Source organism: Nyctibius grandis, chromosome 24, assembly GCF_013368605.1.
Source record: "Nyctibius grandis isolate bNycGra1 chromosome 24, bNycGra1.pri, whole genome shotgun sequence".
Classification (NCBI taxonomy): Eukaryota; Metazoa; Chordata; class Aves; order Nyctibiiformes; family Nyctibiidae; genus Nyctibius; species Nyctibius grandis.
Genome location: NC_090681.1, coordinates 727,142 through 749,967, shown reverse-complemented (window position 1 = coordinate 749,967; position 22,826 = coordinate 727,142). Strand labels below are relative to the sequence as shown.

The window sequence follows — 22,826 nt, the reverse complement described above, 5'->3', positions numbered from 1 at the left end:
TGACTCAGTAGAAAGCTGCTTGCATTTATCACGGCATCCTTGTGTGCTGCGTTTATCCTTGTAGTACTGCTAAATGCCGGGCTGCAGGGAGCCTGGGTCTGGGACAGCTCCAGTCAAGTTCATAAATAACCCTTTATTTGCATGAACCTGCTGATGCTTCCAAGGTGCGTGGAAGCAAAAATGTCCTGAACGCTTCCCACCCTCCTTTCAGATGGGAGGTGGAGCAGGAGGGGCTGAGAGCTCGGCCGTGCTAGCAGGCCCTGGTGTTTTGAGACAACAAAAGCTCTCGCTCCTCGCTGATGCACACGTTGCCTTTACGGGCGGGGGAGCTTGAACTATCCCAGTGGCGTAGTGTATTCTCGGGGGGAAGGGCTGGCATAGTTCCCAGTAAACACGCTCCTCTGTCTCTTCCTCATTAGTTCCTGAGGAGCAATGCCAGCCTCCTCCCAGCCTCACCCCCCTGGGGTTTGGGGGAGGCTGTGCTCCGCTTGCTCACGTTGGCGTGCAGGTGGTTTGCCTGTGGGACGCGCAGCCTGCGGAGCCCCCGGGAGCCTGGGCAAACCCGGAGTGTTTAACGTGCCCCGCGGGAGCCAACACAGCTGTGCGGAGCCCCGCACCTCCCGCGGGGCTGGAGCGAGCACTGACGGGCCGCACGGCTCCCGGGGCCAGGGCTCTGATCCCGCTGGTGCTGGCCCTGTCTCTGCGGGCAAACTCCCAGCGCTGCTGTCCCGGGCTCTGGGCAGGTGTGACCGCAGAGGAGTGTGTCCCCTCGTCCCCTGCCCACGCGCTTGGCCCTGTCCCCCTGCTTCCCGGGGAGCCCTGATGGCACACGGGGTGAGGGTGGCCTCCCGGGGCTGGCAGGGCCACCGTCCCGGCCCCTTTGCACCTCGGCGAGGAGGAACAAGCAGGGCTTCCCCCCGGGAGCAAGACCTGCAGCGATGAGGTGCCGTCGGGGCCATGGCCTGTGCGCGCACGGGGAGCGAGCGGTGCTGGCGTCGGCGGGGAGCGGGCGGCGAGGCATCCCCCTGCGCGCAGCCCGGCCTTTACGGGGTTTGGGGAGAGCAGTTGCTGTGTGTGCTGATTGCAATGGCGAGGAGCTTATCCCTGCAACGAGCTGACGCGGTGCCAGAAAGGCAAACAACAGGCAGGCACTGGAGTGTGAGGCTCGGGGTAATTTGCAAAAGGAGCCAACCAAACAAATGATTTACACTCTCTTTTGGCAGCCAGCTGGAGCGGCTTGCTGCAGAAGGGAACAACACATGAAAAAGGGGGCGAGAGAGAGAGGCAGAGGGAGGAGAGATACCATCTTCAGTGCCTATTAGGAATAAAGTTCATTCTCTCTCTGCAGCGAGAATCATTCTTCTCTTCCCCTCCCCTACGTCTGTGCAGCTCGGGCAGCCCCCGGGGTGGGCGCGCTCCGTGCCTCTGGGCAGGGTCTGCTGGGGTCTGCGGGTGATGCTGCAGCACAGATCACAGTACTTCTACTCATCTGTTTAAAAACTTTAGGGGGTTTTATAGCCAGCCTTTTACATGTGGCCCAATCACATATCGATACCACAGCCAGTTTCATAACTTGCCCTGTGAAGAGCCACAGGCGTAGAAGTTTAGAAAGGCCTTGGGGTAAATAAGGGGTTTTTATCACAAAGACATATCTGGGAGGGTTTGCACTATCTCCCTGCAGCTCTGCCTTCAGTTTTTTCTTATGTACCCGCCCGGGCAGGGGGATTTTTATAGCCCTGTACCTGCCGAGCCTCTGCCACGCGCCTCCGGCCCCTGCGCTGAGCCGCTGCGCTGCTCCCGCTGCCGGGGACGCGTTGCGTTAGCGGGAAGCGATGGGGGTTGCAAATCATGCTTTTACCTCTTTGATAAAATTCATGAAGCGGCCACCGAACCTCCAGGCTTTGTGCCGATGGCACTGCAGGGAGTTCACGGTCATCTGAGGGGCGCGCTGGTAGCAGATGGAGACCACGTGCACGGCGTCGTACAACAGGGCAGCGTCTGTCTAAAGTAAAGGGGAACGGCATTTGTGTTGGTGGAGGGTCCAGAGCACTGGGACAGCAAAGCAGCGCGGGATCCGTAACGTGCCGCAGGAGGAGCTGCAGGAGCCCCCTCGGAGTTACCCCCGCCCCGGCGGACCCGAGGGCTTCTCTGCCCTGGTCGCTGCCCACATCCCACCGCTGGGTGTCTGACCCTGCGAACCGCTCCGAGGGCAGCGCTGGGCTCTCCGGAGACCCACAGGATCTCGAGAGGGTGCTGTACACGCGTGTGCTTTAACACACGGCGTGTGTAGATCTCTAGACTGACCTCTCATGCAAAACACGGCCTCGAAACATGTAGCTCTGCACGTGGCAAAGCCTCACGAGCGTGTTTTTCTGTGTAGTGGCTCTTTAGACTAAAAGATCACAGTTCTGGCTAAAATCAGAGATCGTGAGAATGTCGTTGGTCTGTGTGCATCTATTCCGGTTATTCCTAGCGCATTTACTCCTGTATTGTCAAACAAGGGAGATAGCTGTTGCTAAATGTAGAAGATAATAGCAGAATTTTCTTATTTAGTCTGTTCTATCTGAGTGTAAAAAAAACATATATGAGAACATATCCGCACTATTTTATACATGGGGAAATAAGAAACGGAGAAGTTAAATGGCTTGTCCATGGGTAGGGAATTTTCCAAAACGACACCAGCCGCCACTGAAATCAGGACCCCACAGATTTGTAACATCTTCCTGCATTTCAGTGGTTTGAACGAGCGATAACTTTTTTTTTCTTCCGTATAATGTAATGGGTTTAGATTCAATTTGAGATGCCCCATCTCACCTCCAAACACTGATCAAGAGAATTGGATTTATTTTTCACTCCGATATGGTAAGGCCTCCTAGTGAAAATACATTATTTTCCGGCTTCACAAAGCTACGAAACAGATGTGAGTGTAGCAGCAGCGTAATAAAACACAATAAACCAAAATAATACAGCAAGCAACTGGGCAAATATCTAACAGGACGTGGCTATGGAGAAAATCCTCCGGCGCTGGCAGCCATCCCGTGACCTTCCCTTCCCGCAGCACCCGAGCATGAAGAGCAGGCGCCCGACGTGCATCCCCTGGGCTCGTGCTTACAGCAGCAGGGACAGGTTGTGTACGTTTGGGGCTGGGGGAGAGGAGGGGGGTGCAAGACTATGTCTAAGCAATTTCATGGTGATTTACATACTGTAATGCCCAGCTGAGATCGGGGCCCCCCGGAACAGGCACCAGGCAAACACAAATGAGAGGCAGGTCCCCTCTGAAGGAGCAAACAGAGACCGGGAGAGGAGCCGGCGGTGGCAGGGGGAGCCCAGCACCGCCGCAGGCAACGTGATGCTGCAGTTGTGGCCACGCTGCAGAGAAGGAGGCGGCTAAAGGCGAGCGGTGGGGCTCTGAGCAAAAAAAAGAACAGGAGGGATGCGAGGAGCCATTTCAAGGTGAAAGTGTGGGAGGCTTTGCCACTTGTGGGGGGGTTCTGGCAGATCTAGAGGGAGAGGGAAGGAGGGAGCCAGTCAGCAGTTACGGGGGTTGGAGACAGCCTCGCAGGGCAGACAGATGGGCGAGCAGGTGCTGCACCTTCCGAGCAGTAACTCAGCGGAGCAGAGCTGCCATCAGACCCTAAAAGGAGTCGTCAAAGCTGTGGCACAGCCCGTCTCGGGGCGTAGCTTTGGCTCTTTCTCCCTGCATCAATGTCTGCAAGTCACCTGCCCAGTCCAGGCACGTGCTGTGGTCCCAGCCCTGGGAGCTGCCTTCAGCCGTGCTTGGCTCTGTGTGGGGAGGTGACGGCAGCCGGAGCCCTGGGGGACTGGCCCTGGCTCCCTGCCGTGTCCGGCGGCACCGGAGCGTTTCTGCTCCCAGGGCTGGGCAGAGGGAGTCGCAAGGCGATCGTCCTGCCCAGACCTGAAACAGGGCCTGGGCAGAGCGGCTGGAGGGAGAGGGTGCCCTTGCCTGGGTGCGCCCACGGTTATCAAAGAATGCAAGTAGCTCTCGGGAAAGGTACCTGGGATGGGTTGTTACTAGTACAAGAACCAACAACTATAACATTTAGGCCTTGACAAATGTTCCTGCCTTCCCTACCCCTCTGGTCTGCGTCCCAGCCTTCACCCGCGCTTTGGTTAAGCTTCTCGTACCATCATCACGCCGTCGAGCAGTCCCAGCTCGGCCTTGGGCGCTGCCTGCAGCCGCTCCATGGACCACTTCTCGATGATGGAGGACACGTGCGGGTTCTCCACGTTGAGGATCCGGAAGCCGGTCAGGTTCACTCCGGAGTAGCGATATGGTTCTAGGTCTAATGCATAAAGATCCTTAAAAGAGAGAAACCAGTTTAAACATTTTGTTTTGCTTTGTTTTGCTTGTGTTTTCTGCATCGGTTCGTGTCTGGGTGTGACGGAAGGTGGGAGGCAGGACGATGCCCTCGTGAATGTGGCACATTGTACTGTCTGTTGCCGTCGGCCGCCGCCTGCAGAGACTCGTAGGTGTCGGTGGAATTTGGGTGTCATATGTGCAGGTTCACCCACGCATGGCAGAGGGAAACTCCTGCCAAAGAACTCGCTCTCTACATGAAAGAGATGAGTGAATTGTGGGGAGAAAACCAGAATCGCTGTCTGTAACCGTGAAAAAAGAGGTGTGTGACCAAGGGGGAGCGGACAAGGCAGGGGTCCCGTGCCCGAAGCTCCCTGGGCCTCTCCACGGAGGGTTTGCTGGGAGTGCTGGAGCCCCTGGGGTGCTGCAGACAGCGGAGTAGCTCTGAATGCAGACCGGCACTTTGCAGACGGCTATCAAAGAGGAACTAAGATGCATTTCTTGACATTATGACCAGCCTACACAGTCTGCAGACGAGTGAGAGTGCCCTTTGTGCGATTTAAACACCCGCAGCCAGGCAGCGCTCAGCTCTGCTGGCAGCTGGCCCCCAGCACTGCTTGGCAGGCAGCGAGGGGGGCAGCCGAGCCTCTGCCAGGGCTGCTTTAATGCATCTCTTGGCTCCGCCGCACGTCTAAATATTAACTTCAGTTCGGGGATTAACGTCAGTGCTCAGTTACTAGTCTGAGTAGTTTGGGGTTAGGCAGCATGGCAAGAGCACGCTGCGTCTGATCTGCACAGCAAAAACCCGGGGCAGCTGAGGGGGGTCGTGAGTGAGTGGGGTGGAGAATGAAGCGGGGCGGGAGGCTTTGTTTGTGGGAATCATTTGTGGGGTGGGACAGATGTAATCGGAGTTGATCCTGAACAATTCCTGCAAGTGTTCAATGGCAGTAAAAATGTGGGGAGGCAGAAAGGCAAGAGCACTGTCTTCTGTGATAGAGGGTGGGGGGTGAATAGGGGGACGATGTTCATAGCTATCACAAGGGATTATAAAAGAGTTTAAATACAGCATGAGATTACGTGGCTGTTTTGTATAACGTGGCTGTACTGGTAGGACACAGCCGGGCTGTGGGTTCACCCAGACACGGTGTCTGTTTTGCCCATGGGGGAGCTGGAGGAGCACTGGCCCTAAAACACACTGCCCTAAGCACAGCATAACAAAATCCACACTTGCTAGCAACCGAGGCTTCATTCTCAGTGGGAGAGCCAGGAATTCTTACAGCTGTTTTGCTTTAATAAGCTTTGAGGGTTTGGTATTTTCCTGAAGCGCTGGCCTCCGCCTGTGCCCCCCAAGGCACTCTGCTGATGGATGCCGTGCTTTAATCTGCAGGTGCAGCCCCAGTCATTAATCACACCCACAACAGAGTGCAGGGGCTTGGTTGTTTGATTTTTTTTTTCTGAAAAATTGCAGGTACAAACCTCCACACTTTGGTAAAGGGCATTGTGAAAACCAGGCCGTAACATTGACTTTTAAATGACTTACGGTAACTAAGGGCAGATACAGTTGTTTAACCTCAGACAGACGCTTATATCATCTGGCTGTGAGGCTGTGCAGCAGTCCTGTGCCTGAGCCACTCGAATAGATTTATTTTTTCAGGATTCATAACTTCTTGTCAGACAAGTCAGTTTGTATTCTGGAAATTGCTGTGGGGAAATAATTTTTCATTGCAAAAGCAGATCGTTTCCCCCTCAGAACGTGACCATATCTGACAAATCTGATCCAGCGAGCTGGTCTCCGTCACACAGCTGTCCGGCCGCCAGCCCTGGCCACCTTTGGGATCCTGCCGGTACTTTGGGTGCCCGCCCCGTCCTGCTGCTCCCCACTGACCCTTCATTTCACCAAGCTCCTATAGAAGCCAACCTCCCGTCAGGTCCCTTCTTGGTTCCAGTTTAAATCTCAGCTGCAACCTGATGTGTCATTTCCAGGAATTAGAGGATAATTAGGAATACAAGCTGAGTGTCAGCACACAGAGAGGTGTGGGGGGGAATTGCCATATCGGTTTCTTCTGGATTTTCTGCTCCTGCACAGCCACAAATTGAAACATCTGGTTCTATTTTCCACCTCATCTACATTGCCTTTCACTCATTATTTTCTGTACTGCAGATTAATTCTCTCCTCCATCCTACTGCCTTTAAGAAAGTTTTATTCTCAGTGTTCCTATGTGGCTGGGCGGTTTGAGTGATAAACTGGGTTGCACTGGTCACGAGAGCACCCGTGTGGTTTAACAGGAGTACCTGGCATCAGCGCCCGTGGGAAAGGGGACTGGGTTGGTTTAGCGCCTGATCGGGAGGCGGCAGGTTGGGTCTGTAATTTTTGTTGACGTCGACTGAAAGCATGGTGAGAGGTTCCTGCTGCTGCCTGTCTGTGACTTGCCGAACGGTGACAGCAGGCAGTGGGGAACCTTCCGTATTTGCAAGGACTCGTTTTTACAAGCTGCTGAGAAATCCCTGGAGGCGTCGAGTTTCAGGGGGTTGTCGCTGTGGGGGGCTTTGCAGGACGCAGACGCTGTGCCCGCATCGGCCAGCGGCTCGGAGCGTTCCTCCTCCTCCTCCCCGGTGGGGAGGGCTGCTGGGGCTCCTCACGCTGGAGTCAGCGAGCTGGAGTCTTGCTGCCTAGCAAAATGTTGAAGCATTTCATGCCAAGTGTTGATACGCTGCACTCAGTATTGACTGGGGACCTTTTAGAAACATTCAGTATAACATAATAGACTAATTCATTAGCACCCCATGGGCCTAGTACTGTGGAAGCTGAAGCACATGCATTGCAAGCGAGGAAAACATCGCCTTAAGGAACAGCAGATTAAAATATCTTTCCCATGATATAACTGTTATTTCAGGAAAGTGGCATTAATTGTGATTGCTTATCTATTAATTTATTATAATTCTTCTTTTCCCACCTCCAGGCTGTACCTACACATGAAATGTACTCTAGGCTCAGCTGGGGCTGATTAATAGGAGGTTATCTGGGAAATGCTTAAAGCTGCCTGGAATAGATAATGGCAGCAGGGGTAATTAAAGTGTCTTTTGCATTTGAAAAATAAATTTTGCAGTTTTTAAGGGTTAGTTTAGTCTGATTCTTTCCTAAAGGCAAAAAGATAAATTGGATTTTCAAAATCACACAAAATTCAGCAGTATCCTAGAGAACAGCATCCTAAATGGAAACAAAAGTGGCATGCCAAAAAACCCCAACCAAAACGCCTCCTGGAGTCAGAGAGGAACTGGCCCGTGGTTAATGAGAGTGGAGTTAATTTCAAGCTGAGTCCTTCTCATGCAAAATAAACCTGCAGCAGTGAACTACTGACCGCAGCAGGGCTGCTCCTGGCCTTTAAGGGAGATGTAGGTGAGCACACAGAAACACATACCCAGTTCTTACTGAGACTCAGTGCATCAAATCCTGTCTGTGGGACTACAACCTCGCACATTCACACATATGCTCGTCTTTCAGTGCGTGGGTAGCTGCACTGAAATCAAAATGACGGGGAGGGGAAATAAAACCAGAACCTACATCTGTGCAAAGCTGGAGCAGCTCCAAAGGAGTGAGCCAGTTCAGAAGCAGAGAGAGAAGAGGCTGACGTGTCTCAGAATGAGCATGCGGGCAATGCTGCAGTGGCAGAGATGTTACACCCAAATCATTGCGGTCTGATTCGAACCCGAGACTAGGTCTAGCCCTGCTCTCACCCTCTGTTAGGGTTCCAGACCTCCCTTTCCTTTGCTTTTCCAAACCCACCACTTTAGCATCCTGCATGAGCAATGCCCGCCCAGGACAGGGCACCCAGCCCGCTCTCCTGCCGCTCAGACCACCTCCTCGCTTCCATTCCTGCCCAGCAGTGAGTGTGAAAGGGGTTTGCAGAGATTAGATACTTTACCAGAGTGGTGAAGATGAAGTGGTAGTATTCTGTCATCATTCCCATTGCCATGGCCTTGAGGAGAGTAGGAAAAGGAGATTAGTAAGAGTGGATACAAGAGTATAACAACAGGCATGCAACATAAACCTCTGAAGAGCTGATCTGGTAAATGCGGCAGGAGACAGACCCGGACACGCAGAAGCTGGGCTCTGGATCAGCCCTGTGGAGCAGTTACGCATGTGCTTAGCCAGCAAGAGGCACGTGCTTAAGTGCTGAGCTGAACGGCGGTCCTCGAACCTTTCTGAAACGGCAGCAGAGCCTCAGTGTGCAGCTCCCGTGGAGGCCGGTGGCATTTCTGGGTGTTGCCATGACACAGAAAGCCGGGACACCGGCTGCGGCACACCGCCGTGTCACGCACGGTGCAGACTCTTCCGGGGATGCAGGCTTGCTTCTGTGGGCTCAGCCGGGAGAAAGGGGGCTGCCTTTCCTTGGACACCGACCAGCCCTCAGCCTTACATAAACCTGTGCAGAATGACCATAAAGCAGCCTGTTCTTATCATCACACGTCCATGTACTGGCTAAGAAGCTAAGTAAAAGGCTTTTTATTTCTTCCACGTGTATTTCTGGTGCTCTGCATCCCCTCCCCTCCAGCGCCCGTTCGTATACCGTGTACGGTGGCTCTTTGTGAGTCCCTCCTTCCCGCGTGCAATAGCCAGGTTCTGGCATAGCGCCAGGTTTAGAAATGGGTCTGTGAAAGTAGAGGCCCAGGGCTGGGGAGCAGGAGCATCTCCCATCCCTCAGCCCTTGGAGATCGTGGTCCGGACCCGAGGGCTCTCGGCCAGCCCCGGCTCGAGGTGTGCCGGCCCCGACACGGAGGATGGCTCGTGTGGATCGCTGGGACTTGCATAGCTGAGGAGTGGAGAGAACACGCTGCTGCGTGAGGTTTGTCAGAGACCGGCTGAGGGGGCCTCGGCGCGATGGCCTTGCCCAGGCCCTGCCCAGCACAAGGGGGGGGTGTTTCTGTCTATGAGAAGGGTCACCTTGAAGTTGGTGGCAGGCTAAAGGAAAGAGGAACCCATGGGTCTGTGATGCTGACTCTGTGAGCGTGCTTTCTGGAGCAAACACAAGCAAAAACACTTTACATTCTCCACCAATGCGAAAGCAACTTCCAGTCCCCCCAGGAAATGTTTGCTGCTTTGTTTTGTGCTAAAATTACTAGGGCAGAATTTCGCTCCGAGGAAGGAAGTGACAGTTTGAAAAGAAGTGAGGTGTCAAAAAACAAGGGAAAAGGAAAGGATCTAGATTGCAAGCCCAGACACTGTAACGCTGGAGTGTGACTCTACCCCGTTCTCTGCCTGGCACTGTCCCTGTGCGGCACCGCGCCGTCCCGTCCCCCTCCTCCCCGCCGGCACCTGCGGGGCCGCGTCGCTGCTCCCCTGACCTGCCCACCCGGGTGCAGAGAGCCGGGGCAGGGAATGATGCCTCAGTATGTGAAGCATCACTTAGATGATGTGAAACCAATTGTGACTAAATCAGGAGATCCCAGTTGGGATTCTACAGCGGGGTCAGGGGTAGGTGAAGAGCCCAGAGCTGCTGTAAGATGCAAGCCCCAGGTTCCCAGCGCTGGCAGCCTGGGTGTGGGACGCATCTGGGTTTGTGGGGAAATGAGTGAACGATAAACCTGGTGGATGAGCTCCAGGCAGTCACCAGGGTGGGAGTGGGAGCTCCATTACAGTGAAGACAGGCACATCTGTGCGCTGCGGAGCGCAGCAACTGTTCAGGGACAGCTGCCAAGGAGAGCAGAGGAGCTGGGAAGCCAGAGAACAGATGTAAAGCATTAACAAGTGACCAAAAATGAGCAAGGCCGGAGAAGCTGGGGTAGGATGGGAAGGCTCGTAGGGGTTGGGAAGCTCGTTTTTCCATCGCATCCTGTGGAGAAGAAAAAAAGCTGTTTTCAAGTGAAGGTGGCACCTCTAGACACGCATTTCTTGATACGAGTAGAAAACGTAGGCAAAGATGCGGTTTCTGAGCTTCCTAATTGTTCTGGGAATGTGGGTGCCCCCAGTGAGAGAGACGAGGGTCGCGGTGTGCAGGGCTCAGAGCGTCCCCGGAGTCGCAGAGGGGAGCGTGCAAGAGTGCAAAGGTTTGGGCTTGGGCACCTTCCCAAGCTTTGAAAATATTGAACAACTTTTTCCTGAGTAAAAATACACTATATAATATTGCTAAGCTGAAATCCATGGCTTTGGGTCCTGAACAAACACACACAAAAGCAGGCAGAAGGACTCAGAAAGCCTTCTTTCCCCCTAGTTCCCCCTCTCCTCCATCTTCCTCCCTCTGCACTCACAGCGACGAGCAGAGCAGATGGCACAATAAACTATAATAAACTGCATAATAAGTGAACAGCACCAAACCCAGCCAGCATGTTAAAATAATAGGCAGGAGACAATGAGTCCCTTATATTGCTTTCTTTAATAATCCCTCCCAGGCTTCCTGATTTCTCTGAGCACTTCCCTTCGTTTTGCATCAAGCAGGCTGCGAGAGCGGTCTCTTTCCATGTGCTTGCTTTCTCAGCCCTTCAGGGGATTTATTTAATCTCTGTGGTGGTGTCATGCTGGGCTGGTACGAGCAACGCTTCCACCGGCTGGTTTTGAGCATTCTTTGGGAGAGCATTTTCCTCTGCCTCATATTGACCCTGAAACCTAAAGGCACTTGGCAATGAGGAGGAGCTGGGGTGAGCAGCAAACCGTCTGGTCTGCGAAAAATGCCAGTGGAGCGACTCAGGGTGAAAGGAGAGAGACCAGGGGAACGGAAAATCACTGACATCTGGCTTGAAGTCCAAGAACTGCAGAGAGTGCTGATGGAGGGCCGGAGGATGCCGTCCCTCCCCACTGGCCCAGCGCTGGCTGCTCGCAGCGAGGCGCGGGGCTGCCTGCCCAGCTCGGAGGGCAGCTGCCCAGAGCGAAGGGGGTTATCCCCTGCCCCGCGGTACGGGCGCGTGGTCACCAGCCCGGGGGCAGGGAGCAGCACAGCAGGGAAAGAAGATATCTCGAATATCTTTGCTGATATCTCAAATATCAGCGCTGCCCCCGATGCAGCCGCGCGGCACTTTCCCTCCCGTGACGTTTGTTCGTTCTCACCGACAGTTGCTTTTTGGTACTTCCATTTTGTAAAGTGAAAACTGTATCTTCTGTAGAAATCCAATAGTATCCTTGAAAAATGTCCATGGTGTAGCCTTTAGGGCGGCTGTGGATTGGGGACGGAGGGGAAGCTGCAGGTCTGCACCTGTCTGCGGGGCCCTCCCTGCAGTGCGGCCGCCCCGTACGCGGGGGTCCCTCGGTGCCCCCACCACCCCCCGCTCACCTGCTTGAGGATCTGAGCTGCCATGAGGTGGCTGCAGTCGAAGATGATGCGGAATTCCCGGCCTCGCTTCATCTCCTTCAGCAGCGGCCGGGCATCGTCGGTGTCCAGCGGGAGCTGGCGGATTTTCAGCCGGATGTTGTACCGCGACGGGGCCATGATGAGCTCTTGCAGCCGTATGAGGCCTTCAGGCAGCGCACAAAGACAAACCCACAGTGTTACAGCACAGGCTGCCCGTGCCCCGCACGCTGGCTGTTACAGCAAGTTATTTTTTCCTATATTATTTTATGGGTTGCCATCAAGACTTTCCTCCCTCCCTCAAGTGGCCATTGCTAAAGGTGCATCAAAGCCAAGGTGCCAGGTGTCATCACTGAACCCCAGCTATCCCCGGAGCGGTTCTAAGGCAGAATGGCTTTCCCTGGTGGTTCCCTGCTGCCCCGGCATCCAGCGGTGGTGGAGCTGGGGCCCCTGCGCTAGGGAGGAAGAGAATAGCAGACTGGTCCTAACCTTGACATCTCTGGGATCACGACAGATTTTCTTAAGCAGATGTGCCCTTGAGAAAGGACAGCATGTGATAATCAGCTACACAACAAATTAAACTCTGCAGTATTTACCATGCATAGCCGCAAAAGAAGAAAATGAATATGCGCTTAGATTTATGAACAGCGTAGTTCATAACGGTCACTTAATCACAACTTGTAACTTTCTTGCTACCCTTAGAATTAATTTCTTTTCTATGCAGAAGGTACAAAGCCATGCTGGCTGCAGCTGAGCAGGAATTATTGGTGTCTAATGTCGCAAGAATAAATTCAGCAGATGCCTATTGCAAGGAGGAAAAGAGAAGCATGTCCCTCTGCATGGTGGAAGAGATACATTAGAATATGCCACGAAGGGAACATACTGTGACCCACATTTGCAAAACAGGAATGTCAAACTGTGTTCTCATCAGCCCTCCCCTAAAGAAACCATTTGGTTTGGTGGAATTAGGTTGGACAGGCCATCCAATGTGTCTTTTGTTTTGGGGGTTTTTATCTATAGTGCTGTGCAGGGCTTTGCTTTGTTTAACCATCAGCAACTTGCTTTGTGTGAGAAACTTTGTCAGCTATGTTTTATGGAATTAGCCAGGAAACAAAAAACTTTGCAGAACTGCTTTTGCTTTTAGCTGGGAAACTGCACCCTCCACGGCAGCCACAGCCCAAGGTCTTTGCTTGTGCAGATGGGCACCGCGGTGCCAAACACGGCCGAGCTGAGCCAGGTCGCACCGTCGGACAGTTAATCCTCCCCTCGACCCTTTGTCAGCCGCGGAGGGGCTGAGGGTTCCCCCGTTTCTAAGCGCTTTGTGAATGAAATGCTTCAGGAAGGATCCCAGGGCCTTCTACAACGCTCGCCTGAACGTGTGGGAACCGCTGTGTCCCCATGCACCGATCGCTGCGGGGGGTCATTCTGCTCCTAAAAGGGTTCATTAGAAAAAAAAAACCACAACAAAAAATCTCCCGGATTCCTCCCTTAAAGCCCCTCCTCTACCTACCTGTGCTGTCATCGTACACCACAGTGGCTGACCTCCACTTCAAGTACTGCACGAGGTCCAGGATGGCGTGGCTGAGGGAGGCGTAGTCGGGGTACAGGTTGACATAGAAAGTGTCCTTGTTATCCAAGGGGTGATGCTTCCACCGAAGCTGTATGTGGGGGACCTCCAGGGCGTTGCAAATGGACTGGACGGCGTTGGTACAGGAGCCTTGGGAGGGTCCGAATATTGCTACGACCCCCAGCGCGAGCTGGTCACAGGCTGGAAGAGGAAGGGAAGGGGAGGGGAGGGGAGGGGAGGGGAGGATGCTGTCAGTGAGGTACGGGGCAGCTCTGCGGGAGGGTGAGCGTCGGGGCAGGCTCCTCGCCCCGCCTGGCAGGGCAGCCGTGCGGCACAGGCTTCTTCCTGACCTGCACCGTAGAGCAGTGGACGGACAGACAAGCTTCTGGGCACTAAGAGCAGCGTAGGTGTTAGGTAATTACAGGAGTGAAGAGAGGCAGAGAGAGAGAGGAGGAGTTCTGGCAGGCGAGGGTCTGGAGCCATGGTTAGAGGCACAGGGGTGTTTCCAGAGGGAATAACGGCTACGGTGGGTTAGAAATGGCTGAGCCTCCAGAGTTGTGAAAGAAATACCCAGAGATGATCAGAATCACCCTGACAAATGTGTTTTCCCATCAATTTGAATAGATTTTTTTCCTGACAAGTAGTTCTTTTCATAGCTTTGTTCAAGCTTTCACTGAGAAATTAAAACAGAACAACTGCATTTGGGGCTGCATTTTTAGGGGGGAAAAAAAGCATAGATTTTTCAGAGGACCAAGAACAGATTATTTCCCAACTGCCTCTGCAGGTCCTTCCAAACTGAACACTGACGCTTACCACGATCAGCAGGAGCTTTGTGGCAGCACATTTCACTGGAAGGTGTTAGGAAAGCCTCTGCTCCCAGCCTTTTTTTGCTGAACAAGTGGCCATGAAGCTGCTAAGGCGTGTGCCGCGCTCTTACCTTTCTTAGTCGCTTCAAAGCTGTCGTGGAAGTGTATCCTCTGAATGTCGTAGGTTAGCGTTGTGTTAGGCAACAAAGTTCTGTTTCTGTTAATAATATTGGCAGAAAACCTGAAGGCTTGCTCCTCGGCACTCATAACCTGGGTGTTGGGGCCATCCGTGTACTCAAAGATGCCTCCTGCAAACAAGGCAAAACCAGCGTTAAGCCACATAGAGTTTGATTCGTGATCTTACGTATCAAGGGCGAGAAAACTCCTGGACAGAGCTGTGACATCTGCACACTGAACAAGGCTCGCTCCAGGACATCTCTTGGACTGAAATAAAGACATGAAAATACTTGGGGTTTTGTTAGTTGCTGGTCCGTGCTCAGAACTCCAGCTTTGCAGGGCAGTAGGGGACACATTTAAAGTCTTGGAATATTTTTATGGAACAGATAAGTGGCTTCCCATAAAACTCAAGGACCAGACCTTGGGCAGTGCGGACAGGCTTCTTGCTCAGCGGCAGAGATGCTCCAGGTTTGTGCTCGGTGGAGTTTCTGCGGTACGAAGCTGGCACTGCCCTCCCCTCCGTGCCACGCCGGACCCCTCCCCTCGCCCACCCGCCTCCCCGTCCTCACGCAGGACGCCGGCAGTGCAGCTCTGCTGCTTGCTATTCTTAGTGCCATTTTTAGTGCCCTTCTCATCTTTCATTGTTCATGTTTAGTTATCCAAGTTCTTAATTCAGACCAGCAGAGACTTCTGAATTTGCCTCCCCTACAGTGTATCTGCTCAATAATGCACACCACGAACGCATCTTTCCCGTGTTCAGAGGTTGTTAATGCCATTACACCTCCCCGAGGACAGCAAGCTCATGTCACAGTGTCGCTGGGTTTCTTGGCTCTGAATCTGTGAGTCTCGCCCTCCGTTCCCCACCGACAGCCCCTCTCCTTGCAGTGACTCCGTGCGGGTGTAAATTATGTAATTGCCTGTCCGTGTCTCTGCGATGCAGGCACCGGCCTGTGCCCTCACAGAGCCGTGGAAAGACACGTAAACCTTGCTCTGGCTTATTAAAAAGTAAACCAAAATAATTAATGGATGAGCAAGATAAGCAAGTGCAACTGGTAACAGATGGTCTCTGGGTTCATTAGCAGAAGGAAGATCTTCCTCTTCAATTTAAGGTAGACCCAAAATGTTTTGCTACAGACAAGAGATGTCTACTCAGCCCTCCTACTTTTCAAGCAACTGCACGAATCCTCCTCCCGGTGCCAGAACACATTATCTGTGGGTTTTGGGGCAATTTGGTGTAAGCCAAGAGTGCCACTTTGGCAAGAGCCAAGCTGCCATTCTGCTGACAGCCACGCTCTGCACCTCCTCCCCGGAGCCCGAGCGGAGCCGGGGGCTGAGCGAAGCGCGGTGCCGATGCTGGGGGACCGGCACAAGGGTGCACGGGGGCTGCGGGGCGCCTGGCTCTACTGCTCCCCGTGAGTGGGGCAAGTCACTCCCCTCCTCTTCCCCTGCAGACTTGGTCTGTCTGTGTCCCCGCTTGTAACTGAGTGTGATAATTAGTTTACATTCATAAACATCCAAAAATGTTTGAGCTGCTCACTGCGTGTCTCTGGTAGACAAAATATTACTGATCTCAGCATGAACTTGGGTAATAGGGGAAAGAATAAAGACAAAGGCGTTCAGTCCCATGCGATCTTCAAGCAAGTCATGACCAGGTATTCAGTCTGGAATGCCTAGCAGTGTGGGCAGGAGCCTGGCAAAAATGTCCAAGTGCCTCATTCGCACTGGATCATTCCAAAACATTTGGTTATTGACCGGTGCAAGGAAAATTATTCATCCGTATCAAAGCTCGCACATGCTGGTAGCTCAATCTGAGTTTCTTAGGGCAGAGAAAGTTCGCGCACAATATTGCAGCAGAAACAATAAACAAAACTAAAGTGAGCATGAGATAGATCCCTGTCTGTCTTTTCAAAGCTTTACTGTCCAGAACATCTTAGCAGAGGATGTTTTGTTTTCCAACATCATCCGGCAGTGATAACTGGGTTCATGTTACGTTGATTATCAACTAGCTGCCATGAGGCTTTCTCCTAGCCCAGAGCTCTCAGGGCTGCTTTGGAGCATGTCTTATTATGATAGAATATAGGAGGACTGGGTATGTGGATTATTGGTGTTTGATCCCAAATAAATGCATGTTCCAGACATCCAGCTGGATGTAATAGGCTTTTTGACAGAAAAGAATTTTCTGTGCAGCCACCCAGTACCTTGAATTTAGTGCCAGGCAATGAGAGAGCGGACAGGCAGAAGTGATGTATTTCTGGTTACGCTGCTGGGTGCTGAGTATCTTGGGACAGTGTGAAATGTGCTGCACTTGCTCAGGTGTTGAAGAGCAGCCGCCACACGCGCCAGCCTGCCCTTCCCTTGGGGACCGGGGACGGCGGGCGCCCGCGGCAGGTCTGCGCTGCGGCTGGGCGCTGGGCACAGCCCGACCCGCTCCCGGGGACCGCGCGCTGCCGTCCCCTCGGCTCCTGCGCCTCTCCGTCAGAGATGTTCATCCCGATCATTATTTAGAGAGCCTAATGACTGGCTTGAAACAGCTGATTAATGCATAATCTTCATCATGATTACATAGCATAACTGGCATTAATTTGAAAAGGCAGCTAATTATGAAAATAATTGTTGCAGCTTTTCCATTTGAGCAAAATGGAGACTATCAGCTTGTGCTATGGGGAGAATGAGGGCTGTGACATCAGCTGGCTGATCACCGGCTGGGGGGGACCCTGGGCGTCCCCCACATCCCTCAAGGGAAAGATGAAGCAATGCGAAGCTGGGCAATCTGCTGGGAGGTGGCTGGACAGACAGGCTTGGTCAGCTCTCCCTGTGCTCCCGGAGAGGGTGATCGCGCGTGGGTCTTGCGGCGGTAACCTCGCTGTGGCTTTACCCTTACAAAAATATAGGAAGTCAATGGGCTATAAAAAGTCAACAACAAAACAGTTCCCACTTTTATATACTGCCTATAAACAAGTTTAATCTGAGGTAGTAAAACTACAGGTGCTTTGGTGTTACTGTCTGTCGCTGAACCATTTCTGCTTCTGCCCTATTTCTGAAGTCATTTCAAATGTCCTAGAGATTAACGGCTGCTGCTCCCTCGACCTGGTGCTAACGACCCTTTCGGGTATCACCTCTGTCTGTTCAGGTCCAGCTTCCCCTTCCTTCTCTCTTCACCTCCCGCAGCTTTGCAGACAGATGAAAGGCGGCCGTGCTGAGGCCTGTCACGCTTTGTAACGTCCTCCTGAGGTTCATGAGAGTATTCGCTGCCAAATTCACCCTGGAAGGGACCGTGCTGTCCCTTGACCAGTCACTACAGCCCACAGACTCCGTGTGTTGATAACACACACCGAGGTTTAACAGCTTCAGGTTGTGTTTGTTTGCATATTATGTTTCTCCCTGAAAACCTTCTTTTTATGCCGTTTGCGTGGCCTTTCGTGCAGTGGGTCTGGCGATCAGCCCTGCGGGAGATGCCTCAGCACAAACTGCCGACATCTGCTCAGGCAGGACAGGACCAAACCCTATCAACTGTTACCACTTACTTTTACGTATTTTTTGATGGAGTCATCCATTATCACACCTGACTTCTTGGATTTTAAATATCAATCACCAGGCAGGTTGTCTTTTACCTTTAAAGCTGAGTAATTGCTCTCCAGAGAATGTCAATCAGCAAATGAGAAAACACACTAATTAGAATCAACTTCCCATCTTATTATATTATTTCATTTGATGACCACTGATGTTGCTGCTGAGGTGGGGAGGTGTAAAAATTCAAGATGAGAATCCAAAGCAAATGCCTGAAACTCTTATTTAAGTCGCTCTAGAGCAGAAGAGCCGTAGCGGGGCCGGGCCAGGGGATGGAGGGTGAGCTGCAAACCACCGAGGATCTCGCTCTGACCGAGTAGCAGAAAATCAGCCTCTCTGTTCAGGGTGGAATCTGGATCCCATGAAACACCCGAAATCCCACTGATGTCGATGGCCCAAGTCTGTCTGCACCAAGCAAAGATGCGCCACACTCCTCCCATCTCCTGGTGATGATGCTGGGAGACCTTTGGGATGGCCCCAGGAGGAGCCCGGCAGACGCCTGGCCGGTGGCACGGGATCCTTGCCCAGCGCTTGAGCCTCTCCTGAGCTGCGGCCGCGCAGGCTGAATGCAATTGGAGTTATTTTTAGCTTTGTTGAAAGCTAAGTCAAGAAAGTCAAAGTATTTTAGGTTTTCACTTTCTCCCCTCTTCCCCTTTTTAACAAAACAAACAGCTTCATTCTCGGAAAGAAAATTCCAACAGCCCTCGCTGTGGGGTGTGATCTCTTATCTTTTACTCCTTACAAAATCGGAGTTACTTAGCTTTGAAGAACAACTATTTCTGATAACACTTTTCTCTCCCCCGCTGACAGTGTTGTTAACACATTTAGACAGCTTCTGACAGTCTCTTTCCATGTGACATCCTGGGAGGAATACTGGGTTTGAAATAGCTCTGACTGAGGATGGAGCCAGCCTGGGCTCCTCGCGGGACGCGGGGGCTCCTGGCTCCCTCTCCCAGACCTCTCGTGCCCCAGGATCTGCATTTTATGTGTTGGTTCTCTGAGGTCACCAACGGTCTGTCCCGTTGCGCAGCAGGGCTGGCTGTGGCGAGGCAATCCGTCCTCTCCTGCTGGGCTCTGTGCTGGGGCAGCCTTAGCAAAGGGGCCGACCAGGACCCATTCGCATCATTCAGTGCTGGTGGCTCGGCGGGTCCCCGGGGCAGGAGGACAGGGAGCCCTTCCCTCCTCACCAGACGTGCCTCCCCGGAGGCCTTTGGGAACTGACGCTTCTGCTCATCTGACCAGGCCAGTGGAGAGAATTTCACTGTCACGGTCCAGGTCCCTCCAGGGCCGGTGTTTACACCGATAAAGAGAAATGAGATAACACTCACGACCCCGCAGCGGTGGGTGGGGGGAGCCAGCAAACCCAGTGACGCTCCCAGGGCCTCAGACCCCGCCGCGTTTGGCAGCGTGACGAAAGGCCAGGTACGTGCTGAGTAATGCCAAGAAGATGAGTCCAAGCAGCAAATGAGCTCTGCAAAGTGTGTGAGGAGGGGTTTTACCACCCGCCAGGAGAGAAATCCCGTCACAGCAGGTCAGGCCGTTCCCAAGAGGCGGCATCTCCCTCTCTTCTCGTTTTGATATCGAATATCCAAAATCCCATTTCATTTGCACTGCATTAGGTACTTCATGTCACAGGGGGTGACTCTCTTCTCCCATGTATAAGCTGTTCAACAGATGAGCAGTCAAGTGGCAAAGAAATACATTATTAATGTTTCTGGTTAAATTAACTGATTAAAAACACTGTAGCTAAAATGTGTGTATCAGCACTTTACTTGCTAAATGTGAAATTAATGGCATATGGCGGCTTGTTTTCTTAATGGAAAGGTTCTAGGGCCGGCGGGGGAAGGCAGCCGCCCCTCCCTGCCATCCCCCTGCGCCCCCTGGGCCGCCCAGAGGGGGTTTGTTGGGCACAGCTCGTCCCCGCGGGGCTGGGGCTGGGCTGGGCACGCCGGCACGGGCGGCAGCTTCCAGAAACAAACTTCTCCTGGTCTGCAGCCCTGCTCGCTTGGCCGAACTGGCGATGTTTCCTCTGCCGTGTCTTTGAACACGCTGTTCGGGTGCTGCGTGTTTTACATCTGAGAAAGAGCGTTTACCCCAGCAGCGCGTAACCCCGACCAAGGGAGCGGATCAAAGCGCTAATCTGAGATCAAAGGCCTTCAGCAGTGCTCCAGCAGAAATAAATTAAGTTAGCAACAGATTTCTTAATGATATTTACATTTTTAATTTGCATAATACATGATTAAAATGAAATGGGCATTTTTATTTTTTTAAGCAGGCTCAATTAATTAAAAAAAGAAAAGGCATCATAATCTCCTAGGAATAGATTCCCATCAAGATAAGGGCAAGGGAAGGACCAAGGAACTTTTAATTCACCCAGTGTACAACTCGCAGCATAACGCAGATCTGCTCCAGTGGCGGCTGAGCTGCAGCGGGGCCCGGTGACACCCCGTCCCCCGTGTCCCTGCATGTGGCCAGGAGGGCTCCGCAGGCTCGGTGGTTACTGTCAGGGGCTGATTTCTCTGCCGAAGGTGGATCCTGCAAGCTTGGGGCCGCTCGCACTGTCACACACCTCGCCGAATACTTGGGCTCACTTTGATTAATCAGCAATTCAGATTTTTTGCGCGTGGGCTGCCACAAGTATGGAATTAAACGGCAGCATTTATTCGTGCCCCTGCTTTACGGTACCCTGCTGCCAGGGAGGTAAACCCACCAGCGTGGCCCGAGCGCGATGCCCGGAGGGAGGGAGCCCGCCCGGGCTTCCCCAGAGCCGAGCGATGGCAGCCCCCTCCCCGGGACTGAGACTGGGTGAACGCAGCAAACTCCTCCTCGCAATCACCGGTGACCGAATAAATCAGGCGTGCTCAGATGTCATTTTTATGATTGTGCCTTGGGCTATAAGCACGCTTTAAACTGTAATATATGGGAGAAAAAAACGTTTGAAAGCTTAAAATTATTAAGGATCTATAATAGCGAGTTTACGCAACGCAGCTGTGAGTGTATTTTCTATTGTGTTTTATTGGCCCGTGGTGTAACGCAGCGTTAGGTGCGATGTCCAGCTGGCGCACAGCTCAGAAATACGCAGCAGAGGAGCAAGGCCACCACGGAAATAAATCCAGGCTCATGCCGGTGATTGACTGGGCTCGTAACACAACCTGCAGGATGATAAAATACTCCAGATTTGTCTTTATTACGGCCGCAGAGCCGTAGGTAGGGCTGAAGCTGGCAGAGGAGGAGCAGCGGTGCTGGCCGGGCTCCCGCTCTGCCCAGCACGGGCAGCGCAGCCCAGCTTGGCTGGCCGTGGTTTTTTAAGTTCTCTGTCCATTTTCCTTCCCTACCGGTTATTAGCTCCTATTTTACCTGGAAATAGAAATACACCTGGTATAAATATGACATAGAAGGTGTCCTGTGATGAAGTGAAGTCTCACATAAAAATTCAACCCAATTAAAATGACAATTATTGCATGTTAATTAAATTCTTCTTAAATATTCATTGCTAAGCCCCAGTTAATAAATGTTAATACCCACCTGGCATGTAGCATATAATATTAGACTTAAGAAATCTAAATTAAATCCTACACTTCACTTAGAATGTAACCACATACCGGCAGTCAACTGCTTGTTTCTCATTCTTGTGTTGATGCTTCCAAAAATCAGGGCGTTAAGTAAGATGATGCATTGAATAGCAAATGCAATTCTGCAAATATTATGACATATTGTTTGTCATCTGCCCTAAATATTTAACAGTTCAGTTTTACAAGATTTTTATGCCACATGCTGAGAATTTGCTCCTGATAAATGCTGCATTTGATTGATGAAATGGATTCCGTTCAGGAGCTGACAATCCCAAACCCTTGTCAGGGTCTTTGCTGTTACCATCCTCTGGCTTTTCCCCCTCTTTTTAAAAGAAAGCAGAGAGGGGAAAAAACCCCCAGAGAGTTCTCTGGAAAATCTGTTTCTGGTTAATCCCATCTACTCTCTACAGAAAAACCTTTATGCAGGAAAAGATCAAAGGTCTGTAATGGATTTCAACAGGTTCCCAAGAGGTGCCGGTGCAGGAGGGGTGCAGGGCTCCCGTGACTGAACTGCCCCGTGCCGCTGGTGCTCGGGGCAGCCCCGGGTGTCACTGGGAGGTTTACACGCCTGGTTCAGCCTTTTCCTCTTCCTATTTCAATGTCGCTAAACAGAGGGAAAGCAGACATTGCCAGGACATGGTGCTGGGAGCGGGAGCCGGTGGGGAGCTCGGGGGGCTGCTCCCGGACGGGGTTTGGGGGGCAGCTCTGTGCTCCCCGCTCCGGGCAGCGCTCGGGAAAATCACTTCAGAGCCCGTTTTTGGGGAGGTGGGGTTTTCCTGTCGGTTTCTGGATGGTGACTCCGTACTGACCGAGCGGGGAGCGAGGAGCGTTGCTGGCAGCGCAGCGACAGGGACCCCCCAGCCCCGGAGCACCCCGGGGAGGGGGCAGCCGCTGTGGCTGCACGATCCCGTATTTGGTGAGGATAAAAGCTCAGGGTTTCGTAGATACTCCTTCACAATCTACCTTGACTAGCGTCTTTCACGGTGGGAAAGATCTGCCTAGGGTAGGCATTTTGTAAATGTGCGGTCTTCGAAATTTTTTATGAATGGTTATTTTTCCTTCCTTTATTTTTTTTTTTTAATTTCTTAATTGTCAATTCTGAATGTCCAGGGTAACTACAGCTGAAAGATTTGCTGACTTAAAAGCAGCACTTTATTCCGGGGAATGAAAGAAAAAAGGGAACGACAAAAGGGTCCGCTCTGAAAAACGCTTTCATTATTTCCCTGTCATCCGTACTCTCGATTTACAAACAGCTACACACAGAGCAGAGGGACGCGCTGGAGCTGCCTGGCAGCACGACTGCAAAGGAATTCTAAATTCCCCTAAATGATCAAAATCAGGTATTAAAAATCTTTTCCATCTCATAAAAGAATACGATGCACATGAAAGGCAGCTTGCGTGGCGCTGCGACCGGTGCCGCTGGCTGAACACGGCGCTCGCGCGGGGTCTTGGTGCGCGTGGCTGCAGCGCCGGGTCACGGTGGGGGGCACCTGCCTGCGCCCCCGCCACGCTCCCGGGCTGCCCAGGACGGTCTGACATCGC

General features: G+C 52.5%; 1 protein-coding gene across 1 annotated transcript in view; it reads right to left on the bottom strand.

Moving 5' to 3' along the window:
* GRIK3 (glutamate ionotropic receptor kainate type subunit 3) overlaps window positions 1–22,826 on the bottom strand; it is a 92,586-nt gene that overhangs the window by 31,543 nt on the left and 38,217 nt on the right. Inside the window, exons 2-7 of the mRNA XM_068418045.1 lie at window positions 14,100–14,276; window positions 13,106–13,363; window positions 11,581–11,762; window positions 8,242–8,295; window positions 4,147–4,320; window positions 1,859–2,002 (exon numbers count right to left, since the gene is read on the bottom strand). Coding sequence (XP_068274146.1) covers window positions 1,859–2,002; window positions 4,147–4,320; window positions 8,242–8,295; window positions 11,581–11,762; window positions 13,106–13,363; window positions 14,100–14,276 — 989 coding nt within the window. The remainder of the gene's footprint in view (window positions 1–1,858; window positions 2,003–4,146; window positions 4,321–8,241; window positions 8,296–11,580; window positions 11,763–13,105; window positions 13,364–14,099; window positions 14,277–22,826) is intronic.